Consider the following 25,783-nt stretch of genomic DNA (forward strand, 5'->3'; position numbering starts at 1 on the left):
GAGAACACGAAGCCCTCCCCTGCTTCTGAAGCTGGAGTACGAAACGATGACAGGGAGAGTTCCCAAGTAGCTGTGGCAGACAAAAAAAAATTGAACAGGAAGGTGCAACTCCTACCTTTTCGGCATGCACAGGCCAAGACATAAGAAGAGCCCTGCTGGATCAGAACAGTGGTCCAACTTGTCTAGCGTACTGTCTAACATAGTGGCCAGTCATTTCCTCTAGAAATTCAGCAAGAGGGCATAGAGACCAAGGCCTTCCCTCATGTTGGCTCCTGGCACCAGGATTCAGAGGCTCACTACCTCTGAACGTGGAGCTTCCCTGTAATCACCAATGGCTAGTAGCCGCTGATAGACCTCTCCTCCATGAATCTGTCCAATCCTCCCAGTGAATCTGTACAATTTCCTACATATGTCTGAGGGAAGAGGATTTTTTTGCAGCTAAAAGCCAGCTCTAGAAGTTTCCAAATAATGGCTCTCTGTGCAGGCACAAAGCCCATCATCAGTGTGACATACAGACCACCAAGTAGTAATTAGATATTAGAGAAGAAGAAGAAGAAGAAGAAGAGGAAGAGATTGGATTTATACCCCGCCCTTCACTACCCAAAGGTGTTTCAGAGTGGCTTACAAACTCCTTTCCCTTCCCCTCCCCACAACAGACACCCTGTGAGGTAGGTGGGGCTGAGAGAACTCTTGACAAAAACTGCTCTTTTCAAGAACAGCTGTGCCAGAACTATGGCTTGCCCAAGGTCATCCAGCCAGGTGCAAGTGGAGGAGTGGGGAATCAAACCTGGCTCTCCCAGATTAGAGTCCACGCACTTTACCACTACACCAAACAGATAACAATGCTAGTAATAATAATGCTAGAGTTGAACAATCCAAGATTCATCCATTGGCAAAGAGAGACGGACTCACCCTTCTGCTCCTGGCACTACAGGCTTCTCACTCCCTGCTGCCTCTGGAGCATCATCTTCCTCTGAGGAGCCAGCACTGGAGGATTCTTCATCACTGTCCGCAAGGCAATACGCCCTTGGTCTGAAACTGAAACGAGGGACACACCAGTTGTAATATCAAAATGAAACTTCATTAACCACACGAGCCTTGTGCAACTGGGTGACTTGGCCACTTACGCGTCCTTTCTTCTGTCTCTGCTTAAACATGGATATGGGAGATCAAAGTAGCATATGTTTTGGCAATACTTTTTCCCTGCACACAGCTGGGCCAAGCTGTGCTTAAGTATAAAAGGAAACGCTTGTGTTGAACAATGGAATGCCCTGCATGCAGTCACGTGGAATATGAGATGGTTTTAAGATGTTTCGAGTTGCCTCCTTCTTGTAAGTGATTTTTCAGCAAACCAAATGCAGTGCAGGCAGGCACACCACCAAAATACAATGGATAAAGAACTTTTTTTATCAAGCACAATTTTTGACTTGATGGGGCATGCTTAGGAAGTCCAACGGTTTCTCTGTTAGACTCAGGATTGATTTTGCAAGTGCTGTACGTTTCCAGAAGAATTTTCATGTTCCCACATCTATACCTCTTATTTGCCTCTGCACATATATACCTAATAAAACTGATTCTTAGCAGCAGAGTTAGATCCTTTTCCTACAGATTCTTTAACCCATTTTGGCTTCTGAAGACAAATGGATTTTTTTAAGGTTTCAGAAACTTTAAAGATGAAACACTATCCCCCCCCCACAGTTAGTGAAGCTTTAATCCAGGTTCTCCAATACTTGTTTGGATATGGTTTTGTTGTTGCCGTCCTTTATCCTTTAGGTGTGTGAAACCTTAATTAGAGCAGTTTTAAACAACAAGGACAGTTAAGGTCACTGTAAAATTTATATACTTAAAAGCTTAAACAGAAGCCAAGGTTCTTTCTAGATATTTTAGGCTCTCATAGTGAATCTGAGTCAGATTTTGCTTGTAGAAAATCAAGGCATTTATAACTTTTAAATTCCATAAGTATGGCAAATATTGCACTTTTATATCCTAAGTTATAAATTATGAATTTTACATTAAAATAGTAAAATAAGTTTAGATTTGATAGGGCAGTAAGAAGTGCATATATGTAAATTTCCCCCCAAATTTCTGGGTGTCCCCCCCCAATCCTTATCCATGTTTTTCCCCATGGCCTCAAAGTTTCCAGAAATTTTACATCTCTAGTTCTTTTTAGGGCAACATTTTACCGAATGAAAAAAAAAGATCCAGAGCTTAGCACACACGCACCTTTCCACCATGGATCAACTGTAATCATCATAAGCCAAACCCATGAGAACACTTTGAAACTTCATATCAGTAGTAATATGGCTTTTCCACATTCTCATTTTACTCGCTGTTAAGTTCCTGTTTCTTCAGGGGGGTTTTCCTGTTCCACATGTATTTTGCTCCCTCTAGAGGTCAATTCAATATCAAACAGCTTAATTTCCATTTTATCTCCCTCAATAAAGCCATTTGATATCGAATCAACCACTAGACGGAGCAAAACACATGTGGAACAGGAAAAATCCCTGAAGAAACAGTAACTTAACAGCAAGTAAAATGAGAGTGCGGAAAAGCCCCTAGGCTGAAAAGACTAAGGCTGGGTCCAGACATTATTACACTTAGGCTTCCCAAGTCCCCCTGGGGAGCGGGGAAACCCCCACCCCAGAGGCCCGTTCCCCACCAGCGGTGGATCGGGCCCCAGGGGAACCCCACCCCGATGTGCGCGTCACCCGGAAGTGACACGACCATGCCGGGCACGCTGGGGGCGGGGCCACAGTCATCAGAGGGAAAACTCTATGGTTTCCCCTCGGATGGTCGTGGCCCCGCCCCCAGCATGCCCGGCATCGTCACGTCACTTCTGGGTGACGTGCGTGCGGCACGGCGCGGGAGTCCCCCGGTAAGGAGATATTTCGACTTGGCAACCCTAATTACACTTCACTGCCTTACATATATATGGCAGCAACTTCATGGTTCTTTTCAGCTGGGAATGCACATCCATGCAAAAAGCCAGAAAGTAACTCAGCAAAAGCTATGTCAATACCGAGTGAAAAGGGGTATATGGATGAGAAAGGGTAATCAAGTTTTTTGCTTGTCTGGAACCTCTCTATTCCAACTCCTGAGTATAACACAACCCCCTTCCCCTTGGTAGGTGTCAAACACATGGTTATACACACACTTTTAATTCCTCTTGGGTGTGGAGTAGCCAATTTAGAACAGAAAACCAGTGGAGGGAAAGTAGTAAAGTGTGCTCTAAACCAACTCCAAGTGGGTTCTGTTTAAAAAGATAAATTTTGTGCTTGGGACTTTGAAACTGGGGTAACACAAGATTGGCTGGAAGGGGGGATAACTCCCAGGCATTCCTCTCCCCATTGTGGTCATGGCTGACCAGTGAGGTGTGTTGACTGCAGAGCTTTTGGACCACAACTTAGCAGTAGAAGAAGCAGTGCAGGAGACAGAAGCACAGAACTGAGGTAGAAAATGAAGGGGAAAGGATGAGCTTTAGACAGTGAACTTTGCAGCTCTTTTATTATTCTTTTATAAACTATATAACTAATCTTTTCCACTTTGAAAATAACTGAACCTATACAGTCTTCCATCACCTTTTAAAGCTGAACAGACTTATAATCTAGTCGCACATTCCTATGCATGTTTACTCCCAATGAGTCCAGTGGCACTTACTCCTGGGTAGGTGAACCCAGGTAGGCTGTGAACTTATTAAATAAGTGGTTCTGCGGGACTCAGTCAGTGCTGGGTAAACTGCGCTATCAGCAGATATCTGCAGAGGGAAACAAGGTAGGCTTAACACAGGGGGGGGGGAGCAAAGAAAAAAATAAACCCAGGAGTGGGTAAAATGCCTCTTTAGCAAAAACACTACAAGAGACCTAATATCATGCAGGTCGGGGGGCAGCACAGAACAAATATAGACAATTAGCTCCCTCCCATTCCCCACTGTTCTAAAGAATATTGCTGCTTTTTGAAAGACAGTGACCTATGTAACAAAATACTCTACTGTTCTGCTCTTATTTTTTCTAAGAACAGGCAGCGTGATGCATGCTCCTTTTTCTTGGATCCTTCATCTCTTCAGGTTGAACTCAGCAAGGCCTATACTGAATGGGATCCCTTATACCAACACAGCTAAAGTAGCCAACATTCATCAAGTCCTGACCACTTTTGAGTTCCCAACACCCATACCCACCAAACACTTCCAGGGTTCCTGCGTCATAGTAGTTGTATGCAATTGTTAATATGAGCTTAAATGGGCCAGCCTGCCTCTACTTCTAAAGGAACAAAGTTTGTACGTGTATACTGAATGTGTAAGGACTATGGCTGTCCATATCCAAAAACAGGTTTTGCCACTGTGACAAACACAAGATTCTTATAACTTATTGTTAAATCTTTTGTTAGGAATTCTTACAACTAAAGCTAGCAGATGTTGTGCTCTCTTAACTGTAGAAGAGTAATTAATTAATTATCATATGGCATTGTGTGTAGAATAGCCAGGAGATCCTAAGATTGTCTGGCATCCACATGTTCTACCTCTTTTAGTTTTATGCACCATGAGGTGGTGAACTAGACTTGTTTCAAAGGCAAGAGACGTTTCAGAGGTGGTTTCCCATTGCCTTCCTCTGTCACAACCCTGGTATTCCTTGGACGTAGCCAATGTTCCCTCTAAGTTGAGTTAGTGTGAGCTAGCTCACAGTTTTTTTAGTCTCCAGCTCACACATTTTTGTCTTCGCTCAGGAAGGATGCCTCTAGAGAAAACTCATTTATGCAGTAGCCAAATCACTTGCTCACAACTTTAATGCCAGTAACGCACAAAGTAGAATTTTTGCTCACAAGACTCCACAGCTTAAAGGGAGCATTGGACGTAGCCCTTACAAATACTAGTCAAGGCTGACCCTGCTTAGCTTCCAAGATCTGACGAGATCAGGCTAGCCTGGGCTATCCAGATCAGGGTGTAGAAGAGTGTAGTCAGTCTCTTATATGCCCCTACTGAAAACAGATGGTGTCACAGCTGGGGAAAAGCTCCAGGTTGCCATCTTGGATTGCCAATGAATCCAGAAATATACATAGACCATGTACATGCCCAGACCAGGTACAAACAGTGGGTTTTGTCCTCACATCATAACCTACATTTAGCCCATGTAATAGGACTGATCTGCAGCACAACAGCTCAGATAACTATAGATAAACAGAGACTATATTTACATATATGGGGTGGAAATTTTTCCATGGAAAAATATAACATCAGCAAATCTTTCACCCCATATCACTGCAGACTAATCTCACCCATTCTTTCTAAAGCCCTGCTGCGGCTAAGAAACCAGCTACCAAAGAAATGAGGGCCAATCTGGATGTCAATAGTGGCCATAGGTTCGACCTGTAGCCGCTACCACCCTCTCAGGGAAGAATTTGACCATTTAAAAATGAGGGAAGGGCTGATCCGAGCCTGAAGTGTGGGGGCATCATGTAATCTTGTGGCTGCCATAACATCTAGTTTGGCCGTGAGATGTAAACTTACCACAGTACTAATGTTGATTTGCTCCAACCCATACCCTAAGCCAAGAAACCTTCCCACACTGAAGTGAGTTATCTGTATCAACGTGGGAAATAAATAATCTAGAAACGCTGCCAAGCTTTACAGATCAGTAGGGACATGCTTCATTGCCCCCCATCCCCAGTTTTTGGTAAGAAGCTAGGTAGGACAGGTTCCAATAGCTTTCAACAAGAATCTGTTGACTGCATGGCCCTTCTTCCAAAACAAACCTCAGAAAATATTGGTTGAACCCCCGACCCAGTACAACTATCTGTATTTGAGAGGGAGAGAGAGAGAGACTTGGGAGAAAAAGATCTTCATGATTTATGGAAGCCAAAAAGTTGAATATTGCTTAGAGATGTGAAAGCCCAGGGAAGAAAATGGAAACATTTGGAGATCATGGAGTCTTCCCCAGTCAAGGATCTCCCCCCCCCCTTTTTCTGTTGCAAAAATTGGGAATTATGGAGGGAGGGACACTCCTATGAAATGCATTCTCTTTTGGAATGGGAGAAAAATGTTTAAGATAAGGTTTCACTCACCCAAAATGTGTAGTTTTATAAATATGTTAATGAAAATACATTAGCTAATAATTCCCAGGTATTCTGTGTTATTTTCAAGGATATTTTTATTGTTCAGATGTGAATATGTTTGCAACAATGAATATGCTACACTGCTTCACAGTTTCCGGAAATTCTGCATCTCTGATTTCGTGTTCTTCTAGGAGGAAATACTCTATGACTAAAGGTTACCAGCCAAAATATTTATCTTTCATGATTTATTTTTCTGACATCAGCTCTGTATTTCAATCAAGATTGAAAGGAACTTAATACTGTTCAGTGCTGCAGCAATTACTCTGCCATGTGTCTCATACATCACTACTTGAATTTCAATTATGAGTCACATAATATAAAAAGAAAACCTAAATATTATAATGGCTTTTACATTCCCCTTTGAAGATGTGTATAGTATTCAAGAAAACATTTTTTAAAAGAAATATTACCTACAATAAAATTATTAATATTTCTAGCCCTGGCCATTTAAGGAAACTAGCTTATGTAAATGTGCACAACTGGAATTCCTTGGATGTTTTTGCTACAGCCACTTCAACAGTCAAAGGGGACAAGCATTTTTTAAAACCAAACAATGGCTGGCTTTTTCATCAGCAGCTGTGGGGAAAGCTTCAAAACAAGCATTTGGTTCTTGTTTTCCTAATGGACACAGCTCTATTAAGATGCAGCCATTAACACTGATATTCCTGGAAACGTAGCTGAGCTTAAATGCTGGCAGTTAATATAAAAGCAGGCAGTCAACGACACTATTTTAAAACTATTTTAAAGAACAGAATCCCTGCAAAGGTAACTGTGGAGAAATGCATTGTCTCCTGGAGGGTTGGCAAGCAGCAAAGGCCTTCCCTGTGTGTTTTACCAGTTTTTTTCTCTGAGCTAAGAACAAGCAGGAGGGGGGAGGAAGAAAGACCCATGGCCTTCCAGATGCATCGTTAATAAATGTTAATGGGTCTTGCTAGAGACAATGGGATGGGCCCAGTTCACCCCTCCTTCTTCAAGCAGGGAATAGAGGTGGAGGTGTTAATGGCTAGACAGGTTACAAGAAGGGACTTCCTGGAGACAACAGGAAAATAAGTCTTAACCTGGGCTAATCGGGATCAAGGGGGAGGAGAAAAAGATTTGTTAAAACCGCCTGCAAGGGGAAGGTGGCCTCTCTTTTTCTTGGGATGCTGAGCTGAAGAGACCTCTTGTTGGAGGATGGGAACAGGCAGCCATTTTGGGACCATGTGGCTGGCATAAAGAGCTGGGAGCAAGCGTTAAGGTAATGGCAGATCTTTAGAGAACTAGGACACCTAAGATAAAGACCCTGTCCTATATTTTACCATCAGATAGGGCACATATAGCTGAGAAAGAGGATTTGCGTTTTACCAATTTCTTTTGTTCTTCCTTGCTTCACTCTGGTGCTGTGCTAAAAGTATGCTTTTTTAGTAAACACTTTAAACTTTTGATTCCGGAAGTGGTTCTCTGTACCACATAAACCCCCACTGTTTTGGACACACTATTTTAAAGGCGGGGGGAAGGCAAAGTTGACAACTGGCTATTCCCCCAGGGGTGCATAAGGCATTCATCTGTCCCCATGGTAGCCAGGCACTGGGCTAGCGGGAGACACAAAAGCAAGGCCTCCGAGCTTGGAAGGGGAGCTGAGGGTCCTGATTCTCTCAGTGGGAAATCCCTATATTGATCAGGTGGTGGCAGTGGCTACTTAAGAGTAAAAGGAAAAGCCCCTCCAGGGAGTTGGAAACCCTCTAGGACAGCATGGCAGAATGGGGCTTGCAGGACAGAGTTGGCATGCTCTGCCACAGTAACTGCAAATTAGCACAAGTCTTTTTAACTCTTTCCTCCCATGGTACTTCCTGATGTTAATCAGCCCCTTAAACTTACTTTTTGATCTAGAGAGAAGAAATTCCATTTTCTTTTCCTCCCACAGAATTAGCCACAGCTTCAGGAGAGGTAAGGGGAATAAGCTCTTTGTTGAGAAGGCTTCCAAATTAAACCAGACGGCTAAAATGTTTATTCTTTAGGGACAATGTTTTCCAGATACCAGGGAAAAGTAGTGTTATTTCTGGCTGAGACATGCACATCTCCAAATGAAGAAAGCACACCCTGCATCTTTCTCCCCTCTTCATTCCCACAGAGCTGAACTTCAAAAGAACCCAAGAGAATGTGGTAAGAGGACTTTATTCCCTTGCCTTCTTTCCCTTCCACTTGTTCAGAATGTAAGAAGTCATTAGTGAATCCAGCTAGAATTTGTAATCACAACCCATCCGCAAACTGAAATAATCCTTTTTGTGCTCCCTCTTGCCAGCCTTGATAATCTATTCAAGAGGATAGCTAAAATGAATTAAAAGCATAACTACTGCAGGTGTCAGTTCTAAGAAATGCCATCCATAGCCAGACTATACACAATAATAACCTTGCGTCGAAAGATGACTTCTGGAGAATTATTTGAACTAGTACAGCTCTTTTGTTTTCAGTAGAAAGCAAAAGAGAACTCTCTGAATAGTTTCAGCACTAACAGAATCAACACTCCACAAGGAATGAGATGATGCAACAAATACCACTCACCAGATAAATACAAATCCACAGATTGACGAATCCAAATATTATTAAAGGAAAGAAAATGAAGGAGAAAAGAACACACACAAAGACAAGTTAGAGAAGATGAGCAGTGTGAAAGACTTCTACGTACTTTTGAGTAGGAGGACCTCAATTTGGCCAAAAGGAGAGGAACAGAGCTTTGATATTTAAGGAAAGTTGTTCTTAAGTTTTTTAAAAAGTATATCTTCAGGTTGAGTAAAGTTTGAATACTTGGTGAAGAGCATTAGATACACTGATGCAGGTAAAGTGTGTACAAGCTAAAATATTAATACTAATTCTTAAGTACTAGAAATAAAAGGATTTATATAATAATCCTTGAGGAAGGGGAGAATCACTGTGAACTTATACAACAAGCTATGTCTCATATTAAAGTAGACAGGAGATGCTAGTCAGACACAGTACAATGCTAGAATAAATGGGAAATGAGATGGTAGTAGAAAACTGGAGCTTTAGTCCCAGTTGTACCACAGGTATAGGATTGTTCTGTCATAGCCTTTAGTAAACCATGACAAAAATATGCCCATTGATGACTTTAGCATATATAATGCATGCCCTGGGTGCCCCAGCAGTATTTTATCAGAGCACAATACTCCCAACAAGCCTTGATCCGCTGCCAATATCACATTATGCTGCCTCTGTGTAATCACTGGGGGAGGTAGCTTTACTGCTGACTGCCTGATATTTTGGAGTCTGCATATGTATACCCCCCCAGCACAGGAGAGTATAATAACCATCGCCATCAAAATCAAAATCCAAAATCTAAAGTTGACCAAATGTTTGAGTAGAGGGATAAGGAAGGAGCAATGCTACCTTGCTGCTTTTTGCAGTCTCTTCCAAATTTAAATTGCTGCATGTGTACTCAAGTATTGGGGCTGCAGACTGGGGCAACACATAACCACGGGGGGGGGGGGGGAAAAAGGATAAAGATTTACAAAATGTTTACTGCTTCCCCATCTTCAAATGGACAGGTTGCAGAAAAGGAGTAAAGATTTACAAAATGTTTACTGCTTCCCCACCTTCAAATGGACAGGTTGCAGAAAATAAGTTCTTTCTGAATATAAATACGATTCAAAGTACAGTTACTAGCACTTAGCTTGGGTAAGTGTTAATGACGCCAATGATAGCTTTGAAGTTATCATTTGTAACTCATTGTAAGATTTATCTGCAGATACTCTGAAGTTCAAACATCCAAAATACACATGAATTGCTCTTCAAGCATATATTTACAGAGATCAGTATCAACACAGTACAATGGCTTTCCCATGGTTAGAATAATCATCACTACAATAGTCTCTGATTCGTCAGCTCTTTCATAGCTGTATTTTGCGCATTAGAATTGACTTCTGCTCTTTCTGTATGCTAAAGTAATAACTTCCTTACCCTTCTTTGCCAATCTCGCCAACCTTCAGTGCTTCACTCAGAGGCTCTTTACCAAGTTTGGTCAAATTCATTTTGGTCTCGAGGGTCATTAAAAAAGATCCATTGTAGGATATTTCCAAGTCAATCCAAAGCCCTAGAACCGACATTTGGGGACATTTTAAGTGTAACATACAGGAACTCCATATACAGTGATAAAGAAACACTTCCATAGACTTTATTAAGTACTTCCATAGACTTTATTAAGTACAATAAAAACTATTTCGGAAAGCATGTTAGTCATGGGGTTATAGATTTTTAAGCCTCATTTAAAAGATCCAAATTGGACCTCGTTTCTCTTTCAAATCACTTCCTTCCCAGCTCGCAGTATGTCAAAGTCACAAGTCAGAGCTATTTCGTTTCTATATACTAGCCTAATATTACAATATTACACAAGTCAGGGGGTGCAGATCTGTTAACATTTTTATGACACAGACAGCCGCTGCAACGTTGATCTCAGAACTGGGCCAACCTTTGGCTGAAAATTTTAATTCTTATTACATCAGAAGCTGATCTAGTCAAGAAGAATTAGCCTTATTGCCATCTCAGGCAATTCACAAAACAAGTTTTCTTGCCATGGGTTGTCCATCATTTAATAGGTGACCAATCTATACCACTGGTGAGACAAGCGGCACATTCATCAGGGGGTATTGTAGGTTCTCAGACAGAAGCAAAACTAGATTACAGATTCAGTCCTTGACTCCTGACTACACTACAGTAGACTAGAAGTAAAACCATACACCACAATGTGGAGACTGAATCTGCTGGAGTGGCACTACATACATACTACACTTTGATATGTGGCACACTTGCTAAATACTACTGCCAGTCTAGGTCAACCTACTGCCATGTTTTCCCTCTTGTATTTCACTTCAGAATATGCCACAGGAAACAGTTCTACAGTCACTGGCCAGAACCTATACCTTAGCTACTTCTGTTGTCCTCAACTGCAGCTCTTTAGGCAGCACTGCATTCTCCAAATTTCCAGAACAGCTTGTCAGGCAGTGCATTGGCAAAGTAAGGAAGAGTACTATGGGTGGAAGCTCAAAAAAGCCTGCTGGATTTGTTGATCTCCTCAGTCTGGCTTTAGGATTCAGTTATAATGCTGGGACCTCTTCAGTGGCTTAATTGCCATCTGTTTTAAATGGGCAGTAAAACCTGTGGTGGCTCAAGTGGTTCAGATGCTGAACTGCAGGCTGTGGAAGGTCAGTAGTTCAGCAGTTCGAGACCCGGGTGCCGCATGATGGAGTGAGCTCCCATCTTTAGTTCCAGCTCCTGCCAACCTAGCAGTTCGAAAGCAAGAAATTGCAAGTAGATAAATAGGTACTGCTTCGGTGGGAAGGTAACAGCGTTCCATGCACCTTGGTGTTTAGTCATGCCGGCCACATGACCACGGAAACGTCTTCGGACAGCGCTGGCTCTTCGGCTTTGAAACGGAGATGAGCACCGCAACCCTAGAGTCGGATTTTACTGGCTTTCGAGAAAGGGAACCTTTACCTTTACCTAAAACCGCAATATCCATTTATTCAGAGCTACTTGCAATGGGTATGTTCTCTAGACAAAAACAGAACTTAGAATCATAGAGTTGAAAGGGACCTCCCGGGTCCTCTAGTCCAACCCCCTGCATAATGCAGGAAATTCACAAATACCTCCCCCTCCACACCCACAGTGACCCCTGTTCCATGCCCAGAAGATGGCAAAAAAAAAAAAACCCTCCAGGATCTCCATTCAAACTGGCCTGGAGAAAAATTGCTTCATGACCCCAAAGGGGCAATCAGCATTTCCCTGGGTGTGTAAGAAAGGGCCACAAGAACTAAGCACTGAAGCAACCCTTCCTGCACTCCCTCTCATGATCTGCCTAAGTTCCAGCCACTGCAATGTTCTTTTCCTCTGCGTATCATTCAGCAATTACAATGCAGGAAGTTTGAGAGCATCTGTGATCGACAGAGACATAAAGGACCACTTAACAGATTCAGAGCTTAACAGATTCCTGCTAATGACAGCAGGAAATGGAGAAGCAGCATTGCAAAGCTTCTGCAACATAATATTTACTATGTATTTGGAGAAAGTATGCTCTTTATGCAGAAACTTCTTTGGCATACACAACCTGCTGACGTCAACCAAGGGACAAAATGCATTCAGCTAGTTCACCCAGTTTGAACAAACAAGGTTACAACATGACAGTTTCTAGAATTGTATTTGGCATTTGCGAAACATTTGGCTACATCTTTTTATTTTTGTGCAGTGCTCCCTTTTTCTAACCCCATGGAAACACTGTAGTGCTTGTTCAAGATCCTTTTTTTCAGGAATTGGTCATATGTTAGTGCATTGGAGTTTTCATCCAATACAGGGGCTGTTCCTTGTGACATATCAGGACACCTCCCTCTAGGCAGATGCTCACTTTTGATGAGATGCATGTTTGGATGTGCATTGGGATGCCTGTTCCTAGTTTTAAATCCCAACTAGTTTGCTCAAAGGTTTGCATGTTTAGCTACTGTGGATTCTCCCCCCCCCCCAATAAATTAAAACAAAACTTGGACAGAGGGTAATTTGCCTTTCTTACTGGGATTTTAGGCGGATTACAGAGTCAATACAATCAGCAAGATGGGACATTCAATAAACAATGAAAAAGTATTTGGGTTGTAGAACTAACCAGAAGTCTATGAACAGATCTGAAGCGGAGCCTAAGTGTTAACATGAAACATTAAATGATATAAAATCACACAATATGTTTCAACCCACAGCAAACTATACACAGTAGTACAGGCCACAATCCCCAATAACTTATCCAAGTAATTTTTGTACAGTGCTACCCTATTACCTGCATAGAAAAGCCCTCTTGAACAATTCAGTTTTACATAGTTTGCGGGAAGCCAAGAAAGTGGAAGTCTTCCTGACCTTCTTCAAGCAGGCCATCCCATAAGGTGGGGGCCACAATGGAGAAGGCACAGGTATGGGAAGTTGTTGATTTTGCCCATTTGCAGGTTGGCACCTAAAGAAGGCCCTGCTCAGATGAGCAAAGCTGTCATGGCAGAGCACAGGCAGAAAAACAGTCTTACTGGTAAGTTTTCACTCCAGTAGGAGTGCAAAATACATGTTTGAAGTTGAACTTGTTGCATTCCTGTAGCAACCCTAATGTTTTAAGATCTTGCAAATTTTATAACCAACCTGTTTTTAAAAAGTACTTTCAAGTGTGATTGAGATCCTCCCATTGCAAGAGTTTGGCAAGACTGGCTAGGAAAAGACCACATACATTTCCTTAGCTAGAACATGCCCTTTCTGAACAGTCATAACCACAGGTGTCCCTGAACATTTAAGGAGAACAAGTAGAAACACTTGTCCAGAAATAAATCAGTGATCAGTTCCTTCAAAAGACATTTTTACATTTATTTGTAAGCCCTAACATATTTGCTGTAGTAAGTTATTCAGTATTTCACAAAACCCAAGGTTAAGAAACCTAACCAATTCCAAAAGTGGGAAATTCCTCTGCAAAATACAGAACCGTTCATTCATGACATAAACACCAGTTTGATCTTCTCAATAAATGTCCATCATAACACAATATTTTACCAGAAAATTCCCAGTTTTCTGGAGGATTTCTACCAAAAAAAATCACCATGAGAAAAATGATTATTAAAAGTTACAAAAGCCATAAGAACTCATTAAAAGCTATGATCTGCATTTCCAAAGGCATTAGTCATTTAGCATACCTGCATTTCAGAAACGTAGTATTTTAATAAGAAAAACCTGAAGACATTGTGTGGTTTTTTAATGAACAGCCAAAGTTGCTAATTACTTATTACTAATTATTAATCAGTAGTTACTGATTACAGCCCTCCAGGAATATCAAAACATGAACAGTGCTCATCTGAGTAAACTCCAATTATCGTGACTCACAGATCAAAATGACCAAATATGGAGTATTCCTTTGGTTTCATCTGGGGAAATGAGAGGGCACCCAAAGCAGACAAGAACCCACATGGTTGCAGAGCAGATTTGGCTTATGTAATCAGTGAATCAGAATGCTCAAAATACCAACATTCTTTTAAACAAGATAATGAATTAGGGAAACAAAACAACTCGATCAGTTTACCGAGAGGAGACATTTTCTTCTCATCTATACAACTAGGGTTGCCAGCTCTGGGTTGGGAAATACCTGGAGAATTTGGGAGTGGAGCCTTTGTGTCCACATCAGGGTATAATGCCATAGAGTCTACCCTCCAAAGCAGCCATTTTCTCCAGGGGAACTGATCTCTATTGCCTGGGAGTCAATTATAATTCCAGGAGATCTCCAAGCCCCACCTGGAGATTGGCAACCCTATATACAACTCTAAATTGTCCAGTATTGGGAGAACCACAGGAAATAAAAAGCAGATGTGCTGTGCAACACAATCATGTGCTGGATTGAAATTACTCGCTGCTGCTATTATTAGGGATTTTAGATTCGTTATTTCAATTTTAATCATGTTAGAATTTAATATTGATATTTTAATGGATTATTGATTTGAAATTTATGTACTGTTTTATGAGAGGACGAAAGCCAACCTGAGCCCGCTTGCAGGGTAGGGTGGGATAAAAATCCCAAAATAACAATAATAAAAAATAGTCCCCAATAGGACAGTCACAAGCTGCGAGACAATGGTTTCAGCTGGTTTTCATCATTTCCCATTTTCTTACCTTTCCCTCTTTCTGTACCACTATAGGCTGCATTCAGACATCAGTTTATAAACCACAGCTAAAACTCCAGTTCAGCGTGACATATGAAAGCAAACTACCCAGGACTATAATTTGCTGATGGGCACTAGACTGTGATTCTAAGAACATGGTTTCTCCATGGCTTGATAATTGCAATTAGTATTGGTTGTTTGTATGGGGTTCGCTTTTCTCCCCTCATCCTGGTAGTCACGGCTCTGCTGCTATGGCTGCCCACAGAAGTTCTTGCCTGAGTTGTGCTTCAGGGCGACTCTGGACTCAATCTGCTCACCACCACTCGCGTAGAGTCCAGAGTCAAGCCCTCTGCATTAGACTTCTCCACAGGATGCCCAATGGAGTTCGAGATCTCTTGAACGCCGTTTAAAACCCAACAATCCGGCACAGCTACTCAGGAGCAAGTCCCGGAGCTGACTGCCATCGCTGCGCCGAAAACCAAAAGTCAATAATTGCAATTAGTCTTAACTGTGGTTTGTCATAAAGTCCAGATGCAGAAATCCCAATCTGCTTAATAACATCACCCACTGAGCCTCCTGCATACAGAGACAGTATAATGAAGCAGAAGGAAAATCTAACTGCTCCAGCTGCATTCAGCTGTCCAAGGACAGCTCAGCCTCCCCTCCTAGTCCGTCCCACCAGTGTTGCCTCACAAAGCAAGACAGAACTCCGGCCTCTTCCGAGGGTCTCCGTGTGCGCTCCCCTCGGGCTCCAGGGTACTACAGCGCCCGGGAGGCAGCGCTCATCCTCCTGCTGTGCTGCATGAGTGACGGGCAAACTCATCCCTCCTTCCCTTCCTGCCTCTCTCGCTACCCAGCGGTAGTTCGTGCAGGGCGGGGGAGCTGCCTGAGAGGCAGCACGGAAATGGAGCCTCTACAGAAACCACACAGACAAAGAAAGTAAATGATAGCGAAAAAGCACAGACTCCCTGTAAGTGCCCCCTGGAAAACTGCAGATGAGCTCTTCCCAAATCCTAACAAATTTTATTTTCTGCAGGCTCAGACGAACTAGGCACTCTCACTAGTGCACAGAAATGTGAGATACAATATTGAATCTTGCATTGCAGGAGAAATATGGTGCTCCAGCACACACGGAGAGCAAGTGTGGTGTAGTAGTTAGAGTGTCAGACTAAGATCTGGGAGACCGACTTTTGAGTCCCCACTCTGCCGTGGAATCTTGCTGGGTGATTTTGGGCCAGTCACACCAATACTCAGCCTAACCTACCTCACAGGGTTGTGATGATAAAATGGACAAGAGGAGTGTAATGTAATGTAAGCCGCTTTGGATCACCATTGGGGAGGGTGGGGTATAAATGTCGTAAATAAATACTAAATAAACATGGGACAAACCTTCCACCAGTGACTCTCTTCAATGGTAACACTGTCTACCCTTTCCTGGGAAAATTTCTCTTCCTTAAAGCATATGCATTATGAATACAGAGTATGCACCATTTATGAAGATAATAAGGACACTAAAAAGCAGAAAGTAGGTTAGAAAAACCAAATGAACTGCCACGCATGCAAACTACACAAGTAAACCCAAAGAATATTTATCAATTAACATTGCTTCCCCTACAGAATTTATATTATTAATAAGACTGGAATACTACATTAGTAGCTGGATTAACCCTTTTACTGATTAGAAATAGGTCTCTGAAGAGGTGGCATATAATTTTTTAAAAAATAAACATGATCAAACCATAAGAAGTTGCTAACTACAGGATAGTTTTTATTGCTAAAAAAGCCAAAAACATTTATGCATTACCTTTGTAATCAATAGTGGGTTTGTAGGCTTGAAGGATTTTCGGCATGGCAACTCCCATGTCCAGCTCAGTTAGTGTTAGCTCATTCATGAAGTATGGCAACTTGGAAAACAAACAAACACACACACACTTTAGCAGCATAAAGGTAGACAGAAAAATATTTAAGACATGAAAAGTTGTATCGTAAAAAGGCTTCTTTAAGTAGAGGGGGCAGGAGATAGACCTATGAGCAATTTCTGGTGGGCCACCTTAGATTGGTTGATTGATAGGATTCTTGTAAAGCACCAGAATAGAATCACAGAGTTGAAAGGAACCTCCAGGGTCATCTAGTCCAACTTCTTGCACAATGCAGGAAATTCACAAATACCTCCCCCCATTAGATTAAGGTGGAACGTGGTAATGTCCAGCAAGGCACATGTTCATAACCAGACATACTCTTGACCACTTAACTAGGTAATTCTAAGGCAGAGATATTCTGCCAGGCTTTTGGTTGAGGACAGTGATGGTTTTCACCTTGCCTGGCACTCTGTTTCTGGTCTTCCCCCTCCCCCCACATGGCAGTAACACAATTTGGAGTTTTAGCACCAATTTGGTAATTGTTATTTGCTGCATTTTATTTTATTGTTTTTAATTGTTGATTAATTAAAAACAATGTTTTTATACTATTGCTATGTTATTACTGTTTTAATCTCTCTTATATCAGAATTGTACTGTTTTACTGGCTCTTGCTGTAATAAATTAGATCAGGTTGATTAATTTAGGAATATGCTTTTATTCTTGCACATCACCCAGGGGAAGGCAGTCTACAGGACTAATTTATAAATAAAAAATATATTCTTTAACCACAAAGGGATCCTGAGTACATACTTCTGTTTTGTAAATTTAAGGCAGTTAAAAAAGAGCCCACCCATAACTTAGAGTTTGAGGATATGTACATTAAAGAGTCAGAGCTAAGGTTGCAAAACACTTTTTTTTTTTAACCCAGAGATGTACTTAACATTTCAAAACACATTTTTTTTAACCCAGAGATGTACTTAACATTTCTTGCACAAGACAAAAGATTTACACAATCCTGATTCAACTGTTATAAGATTGGCACGGAATAGCTACAAATACTCAAAGCATGATCAGGATCAAGTCCCAATAATCCTTTCTTCTACTATAGAGGATCAGTACTATGAACACAAACAAACCCCCCAGCAACAAACTAAACAACCCATTAGCAAAATGGGTGGAAAGTGCCATCAAGTCACAGCTGACTTATGGTGATCCTGTAGGGTTTTCAAGAGGAGAGACGAACAGAGGTGGGTTCGCCATTGCCTGCCTCTGCGTCAGGACCGTGGTATTCCCTGGTGGTCTCCTATCCAAATACTAACCAGGACCAACCCTGCTTAGCTTCCGAGATCAGGCTAGCCTATGCTGGCTAAAAAAAGAACAGTTCAAAGGAGAACCTGCAATGAGTGGAGAAGTCTTTTTCTAAAAAATCATACATTTAAATTGGTAGCCTTTTATGCTTTGTAACAGGAATAGGAGAATACAGGAATGGCCTGGCTGGATCAGACCAAGATCCATCTTGTCCAGTATTCTGTCGCCAAAAGCTAGCCAGAGGCCTTGGGACTCTCACAAGCAGAACATGAGCACCTGTTTGTTCCCAGCACCCGGTATTCAATGAAATCCTACCTCTGTACACGGAGAATCGTTTAGCAACCATGTCCAATAGACTTAACTTCTTCGGATTTCCCTTGCTCTTTAACTGTGTTCATGAAAGAAGGTACTATTGTAAAATGTTCCTTTCTAAACATCAAGGTAAAGCACCATACCAAAACAAGCTCCATGATTTGAGGGAAAAGTCTTTTTCCTCTCTGATTGTTTCTCAGCTCAAAATTGCCCTTTCAAGGTACTTTCTCACCCACACAATTTTGAGCTTGAAAACAAACCAGGAATGAAAGGGTCACATGGCCTCACATTCCTCTGCTCAGATCTGCCCAAGTCACTTTTGACTTAAAAAAAGAAAAAAGAAAATCAGGGATATCCCTGAGACATATTTTTTGGGCCCCAGTTTGCAGCAGGTTTGCCTGAGGTAGTGCCTTTTCTAATCTGGTCTGCAGGCATCTGGGTAGCTGGGTTCTGCTTCTACTTATCAGCCTCCACCTCTTGCGAGAGAATGCTTGGGAGGGGGATGCAATGTGAGATCAGGTTCTACCATCATTTCCCCCAAACTCCCCTCAGTGCGCTGGCTGCGCTTTCCATCCTCGCAGTTACAGATTGTCAGCTGGTAAGGCTGCTTTCTACTAGTGTAGCAACAATTACCAGAAGAGCAGCACAGAAGTGGATGTGTAAGAAAGAGCTAATTAAGTCGACCTGCTTACCGCGGCATACAAGGAGACCATTACTACACATGCATTTGCCAAAGATGCATTCAGTGGTGATAAAATGGTGAATGTTAAGAACAGCTTACGCTGTGCTTGGATTGATGCCTTAAACAGAATTGCAGGTTTCAAGCTGACAAACACATTATCCAGAACATCACTCCTGCTGTGGCTCCTGAAGCAACCTAGAGAACTGCCTACTTTAAAAGATGCAATTTAGCCAACCCAATTAAGGAATAAAGGTCTAACAATAGGATGCCCAAAAAAGAAAGAAAGGAAATTAGTTTTTCCATGCTAAGTAAAAACATTATTAACCCAAGAAGGAAACACTATTACTGTTTTGCAAGGGAAAGAAAGAGTAACAGGGTGTTCTTATGGTTTTAATGGAATGGACTTCCTTCATTTCTTCCCCTTTCCCCAGTAACTTCTAGCACTAATTGACCCATTTTGTATCATCACCACAAACTATGCATCTTCCTCCTCTACATCACTGGATGTTGCTGGCAGGAGCAGGGCATTCTCCAGGTCTTTTCATTTTGGATTCAGTGCAAGTCCTATCTGATTACAGGGCAAAGGAGAAACTCTAGGAAGGGCCAGAGATAAGAGTAGGGATCCACATTTTTGGATCAAGCAATGAGCGCTTCAGCTAAAATGTTGCCTTAGTAAGAGAGATGCCAAGTGCTCTGACTTGCAGTTTAACAATACACCTCCCAGCAACATTGCACCTATGGTTATATGTTGCTTTAGACATATGATCACAACAGTTTTACAGGACATGGGTTAGGCTACAACACTTGTGTGAACTTCACCTGGAAAACTATGTCATTTCCATATGGATCACTATCATAATCTAATTATTACCCAGGAACAAATCCTTAGATCTAGTCCCTCATTTGCCTTCCACTTTGCATCCACTGCCAAAGTTTCACTACATTCCTTCCAAAGCTCTGCCAAGAATTGTGAACCTTTGATATCTCAGTAGGTCAAGGAATGGCACTTGGTGGCCCTGGATAGCCCAGGCAAGCCTGATCTTGTCAGATCTCAGAAGCTAAGTAGGGTCAACTCTGGCAAGTACTTGGATGGGAGACCTCCTTGGAATACCAGCAGTCCAGAGGCGGGGGAAGGTTTTATTCAGCCACCTCTCTGAATATCCTCCAGAAACCCAGTAGGGGTCAGTCACAAGAGGTCACCATGACTTCCAGGTGCACACACACTCTCTCTAACACACACACACATGAAAAAATACAAAAAAAGTAATTGCCAGAATAGCTATCACACAAAAATGGAAAGAAACAACATGTCCAACTGTAGCTGGTTGGCAAAACAAAGTCTGGGAACATTTTGCTTATGGTAAGCTCTCTTCCCAAAACTTATTGGCAAACACAGAAAGTGACCAAAGAACTTTCCAAGCGGTTTGGTTCCCAGTGGTTAGATACCTTACAGAAGGGGGAGTTATCCCAAAGAATAAACATTATCAGAATTTACTATACTTTTAAATATCTTGTAAGTGATTACTGTTTATTCCACAAAGTTTATATATTTCTGTTTTATATTATGGCAAAGTTAGAAACTTTACTCAAGTGTTATTGTGTGTATAATTTTATTGTTATGGTATTAGAAAATAATAAAATTATTTGGGAAAAAGGTGTAGCAAATGGGAACCAAAGTGCATCAATAAATAACTTAAAATAAAGCAAAAGTGCAGAAACACAATAAAACTTCATACTGGACATTAATATATTTTCCCAAATGGACATCTGATTACATATTCCACCTATACCATCTTAACACCAGATTGTATATTGCGCCATTTGAAATGTGGCAAAGTGGAAAAAAAATATCACTGGCACAGCAAAGGAAACAAAGGAGAGGGAGTTTATGGGCCCCAAAGCCATTTTTTCCCTAAATGCCACTTTTGACCCTGCATATATTTCTGGAGTTTGTCCTATTATTTTATATTCTTATAAAATGCTGTGCTGAGAAATACTGAACTTGCCAATGAACTCAGATAACAGCGGATTGAAAGCCAGCTGCAAAAAGTGAGAATATCTTCCCATTAACACGATAAGAAAAAAGGGTGGCCACAACCTCTGGTGAAATACAAAGTCAAAAGCAGCATTGCTCATCCAGTCAAAGTCCAAGACAGCTGAACTCACCAGAAAATCTCTGCATTTCAGCTGTTCATAAGAACATAAGAGACGCCAATGTTGGATCAGGCCAAAGGCCCATCCAGTCCAACACTCTGTGTCACACAGTGGCCAGAAATACCAGTGCCATCAGAAGGTCCAGCAGTGGGGCCAGGACATTAGAAGCCCTCCCACTGTTGACCCCCCCCCAAGCACCAAGAAGATAGAGCATCACTTGCCCCAGAGCCCCTATCTATACCTTGTGGCTAATATCCACTGACGGACCTCTGCTCCATATGCTTATCTAATTCCCTTTTGAAGCCGTCCATGCTTATAAGAACATGGCTGGCAAATCTAGAAAGGGTTGTACTGAGGCAAGTGACTGTATTCAGCTATTCGTTTCAGCGGGAAGCAGGCAAAAGTTGGAAAAAAACTCTTGTTAAAATCACTCTCGCTTGTTAATAAGATCGCCAAAGTGAAGTTAACATGAAGGCTTCTTATGCATTTAACCAGGATGCATCATTAATCAACATGTGCAAACAGTAAGAAATGTATTCAAGAATAAAGAGAAGGCAATCTTGAGAAGTATTCATACCTTTATTTTGCTAAGTTTCATTTGTATCTTCTTAGACACGAGGTCAGACCAATACTTTTCTCCCAAAAAATCCCAGAATATTCTTCCAAGCAATGCATTCACCCATGCTTCCTGTTCCTCTTCTTCCTGGGCATCTGGCAACTGCCAACAGGAAAGGAGAATGGCTTGTCCACTTATAGCAAGTCACACAGCTGGATTACGTCTGAAGGTACTTACATGTCTGTGTTAGTTACTACCAACTCACATTTCTACCCCACTGTCACTTCTGGCCAAACAGACCTTGTGATTTTTTAAAAAACACAAAAAATGTTAAAAAACTTATTTGGCAAAGGTGGAAGTAGGATCTGCACACACGTCACAAGAAACCAACCATATTTAGAATGGGATTTAATTCAGAACAAAAATAGCTGGCTGTCTCCAGTCTGTAATAACAGCGTGCAAGTGACCTGAACTTCCTTGCATGTTCCTTGGGTAATATACCTAAAACAGAAACACTTGCATCAACCCTAATGTGAAATGAATGTATGGATGTTTTCTCTAGAACTCACATATTGCCATGGAGAAGAACACAACTCCTTACTTTATTACCACATGTGCTCCCTTTCACATTTATCCGTGGCCACATCTGGACTCTCTAACTTGGGTTATGATCACTCACCAAGAACCATGACCAATTTGGAGGAATTTAAGCTCAGTGATGGGGGAAATCTCTTTCCGCTTCCACAGTCTGAATACCTCAGAAAACTGACACCCTTGCCAACCGGGAGTGCAGAACACATGGTTTAGGAATCTTTACCTGAATAGTGGGCAAAAACTTGGCTCGATTAGGCTATGAGTAACCAGATCTTTTCCAAAGAACAACCAGATCTTTTCTAAAACAAGGTTTAGATTTTATTTAGGGAAACATGGGGGTATAGGAACTGAAAGGAACCTAGGCATAATGAAATGGGTGTGTCTAGAAGGACCTGCATCTGAAGAGTTAAAGCAGAGAAGAGGAAGTCAAGCCTCCGGCTGAGCAAGATTGCCACACCAAGAGATGGCCACAAGGAAGGGGGAGGAGAGCAGGGGATTTAAAGAGTGGGAAAGGAGAGTTTTGAGAAAAAAGTCCCACGAAAGAGGAGAAATTTACCTATCCTCATTCTACTGAGCTGTGTCTATTTAACTTAAGGGTGATGAGCCAGAAATCCAGAAGGCAGTACTTATGTCCAGGGGAAAGTGGCAGAGTAGCAGGGGATTTATTGCGGAGATGCCAAAGGTCCCAAGAAAATAGTGAAAGGTAAGGCAGCAGAGGGATGCTCCTCCATGGCAAGAAAACATTCTGAAGTTCCAAACAAACAAGAGAGTTGGCAGCCTCTGAGTGAGTGGAGGGGGCGAGACTACCACCACTCTTTGGCTGGTGGAGCAGTGCTATATAGGAGCCAACACAAAGGAGTATCAAAGAAATGATTGCAAAATGCAGAGATTTGGGATGGATCCATGATGAGCATCTATGGATTTTCTGGCTCTCACTGATGGGGGGGGGAGTGTCTTCCCCAGAGAACAAAAAAAGGTGATTGCATCCAAGCAGGGGGATATCCTGGGTGGACAAAAAGGCCTGGCAGGGTGGAGGCTTCATCCATGCGGGGGACAGGCTTGCCCATTCAGGCAAGGTCAATAACAGTTCTCAAGCACACCTGGTGGCTTGATAGTAATTGGATTTTGCAATCAGGAGGACCTACATTTGCTGACAAGATTACATTGATAGACCAAGGTGGGCACCCAGCTTTGCAAGCCCTTGCAGCAAAAGGTGGACGTGCAGATGGCCCACTGGTGGGTCAGTCTCCCACCCAAGATCCTGGCCACTCACTAGCATAGCTTGACAAGGAAAGCCATGACCTCACCCTTCTCCAAAGCAAGGCATTGCTAGCTCCTAAAATGGCTGCTAAGATGTGAGTTTAGCCAAGATGGAGTTAATGCAGCAAATGTCTAGGAAACATTTTTACATGCCTGGTTAACACTTTGAATGTTATGCATAAGTTGGGAGAGAAAGGAATCACAAATTGAGAACTTGCGCTTCCTTGGTAATATCCATAGCTGCTTTAAGTCACAAATTCAATGACAGTACACAGGGGAGCTCTCTGAGAGCAGGGTAGGGTAGCAACATTCAGCTCCTCCTACCATACGAAACCTTGGATCAGTAAGTATTATGTTGACACTATGACAAGAGTTACACCAGTGCTGGAATCCCCACCACTCTTTACATTATGGATGCCCGTATAGATCAACAAGACATCAACTTAGACAGAAAATAGTGACAGCAAAAAGGAGCAAAGCCACCTAATGGAAGACGTTCCCTTTCCCAAACACCACAAGACAGGAAAGAAGAAACCCATTGCACACAAAGAAAGACTACTGGGTACAATGCAGAGTACTTAATTTACACTTCACCTTCTTTACAGCAGTAGGGCTACTGTCAGCACTGTGAACTGGGCTTGTGATGGGGCTTCTCTGTTCCTGTGGAATGCACTTTGCCATATACAGACTGTAATCCAACAACATTTTTTGTCTCATGACGGCTGCCAGTTCCTTCTGCTTTGGCTGAGAGAGGATTTCTTCTACACTTCCTTTACTGCTGCTTCGACTGTGTGTAAGAACTCCAGTTTGGCTATTGGATCTACTGTGTGCTGGCAGAAATCCTAAGGGAGGAAGGGGGGAAAAAACCCTCACAATCATTAATAAATTATCAAACACAACACCGGAGGTCTATAAAAGTCAGAAGTTTAAGATGCAATGATTAGAAGGCTGTTAGCATAGCAAGACTACCAAATATTTAATTTTCAAACAGCTGTGGCCAACCATACTAATTCCAGGCAAAGAAAGAAATCTCTTCAGGAATTAAAGTGCATAATTAACAAGATCTATGTTAGCAATTGGAAGAGGTAACTACTATTTGGAAGGGGAACACAGGGGAGAATAGAAAATGGAAGAATTCCACTGACTACAGCCACAGCTGCAATAGCTGCAGCCCACCAAAGCTAGTTTGTGAAGGAATTCTGCTTTACAAGGGGTGGACCCGCGATACTCACGGGGGGGGGGAGGCAGAGGAGGAAGCAGCAGGAGGAGGTAAGTACCCCCCCATCCTGCCGGTTCCCCCCTGTCCTCCACCCCCCCTTGATCTCCCCCCATTGCCTCTTCCCCCGGCTCCTCGCTACTCTCTTCCCCCCCCTATGCACTGAAGCGAGGGGCGAGCGGGGACGCTCTGCCAGTTTCGGGGGGATTTAAACATCCCCCCATTTTTTTTTGCAGGGTTTCTGATTTTTGTGCAGACGTGGGGACCACCCCACGTGTGCACAAACCTCTCCCTGCCCCCCAGGTGGCCCCGGAGCGCTGATTTAAGTATCCGCACTGACGGGGCCACTTCACTATTAGATATATAGGTAAGGGACATAGTCTATGAAGCCTTTGCAGGGCTGTATAAACACAGCCATGGGCAGAAACTTATTAATAACCCACCAGTGTCTAGCCCTGCACATTTGAATGTAAGATACTATGCCCAAACAGAACTCCACCGACTTGAGGTAAGAAAAGTTTATGTTCGGAAGAGGAAAATTGTGCTAGTAAATCATGCAAACCTGGCAAGTGTGCATGAATTTGTGTATTTTGATCATGTCATGCTTTTGTGTTGTTGACAGTGGGAAGGCTGGTTCTGAACAACAGTAAGGGATATTTGTTTATTTAAAACATTTCTGCCCCACCTTTCCATCCAGATAGGGCCCCCAAGGCAGTGAAACCAAACCATTAAAACATTTCAAACATCAAGAGTGCTTAAATATATATATAAAATCTTTAAAACCACAACACACAAAAACACACAAATGGGGAAGAGGGCTAATAAGAGTACAGAATGCCAAAGGAAACGAACAAGTCTTCACCCACTGGCAGGAGAAGACAACAGAGGCAGGCAGATGAATCTCCCTGGGGAGGGAGCTCCAAGGTTTTGCTGCCGTGACTGAGAAGGCCTTTTCTTGGGTTCCACCTGTACAGCCCTGGAAGGGGCATCCAGACCTCCAAAGACGACCAGAGTGGATGGGTAAGTTCATATGGGAGTGGTCATATAAAGTAAAGAGAAAAACTGAGAACCAAATTTAGT

At 42.3% G+C, this 25,783-nt stretch overlaps 1 protein-coding gene across 2 annotated transcripts in view; it reads right to left on the reverse strand.

Moving 5' to 3' along the window:
- TEX2 (testis expressed 2) overlaps window positions 1–25,783 on the reverse strand; it is a 116,790-nt gene that overhangs the window by 18,673 nt on the left and 72,334 nt on the right. For both annotated transcript variants that reach the window (XM_015429409.1, XM_015429410.1), the window contains exons 5-9: window positions 24,082–24,329; window positions 21,655–21,795; window positions 16,567–16,666; window positions 10,060–10,192; window positions 913–1,038 (exon numbers count right to left, since the gene is read on the reverse strand). In XM_015429409.1, coding sequence (XP_015284895.1) covers window positions 913–1,038; window positions 10,060–10,192; window positions 16,567–16,666; window positions 21,655–21,795; window positions 24,082–24,329 — 748 coding nt within the window. The remainder of the gene's footprint in view (window positions 1–912; window positions 1,039–10,059; window positions 10,193–16,566; window positions 16,667–21,654; window positions 21,796–24,081; window positions 24,330–25,783) is intronic.

The sequence above is a fragment of the Gekko japonicus genome, unplaced genomic scaffold (genome assembly GCF_001447785.1).
Source record: "Gekko japonicus isolate JY-2015 unplaced genomic scaffold, Gekko_japonicus_V1.1 scaffold67, whole genome shotgun sequence".
NCBI classification, from domain to species: domain Eukaryota; kingdom Metazoa; phylum Chordata; class Lepidosauria; order Squamata; family Gekkonidae; genus Gekko; species Gekko japonicus.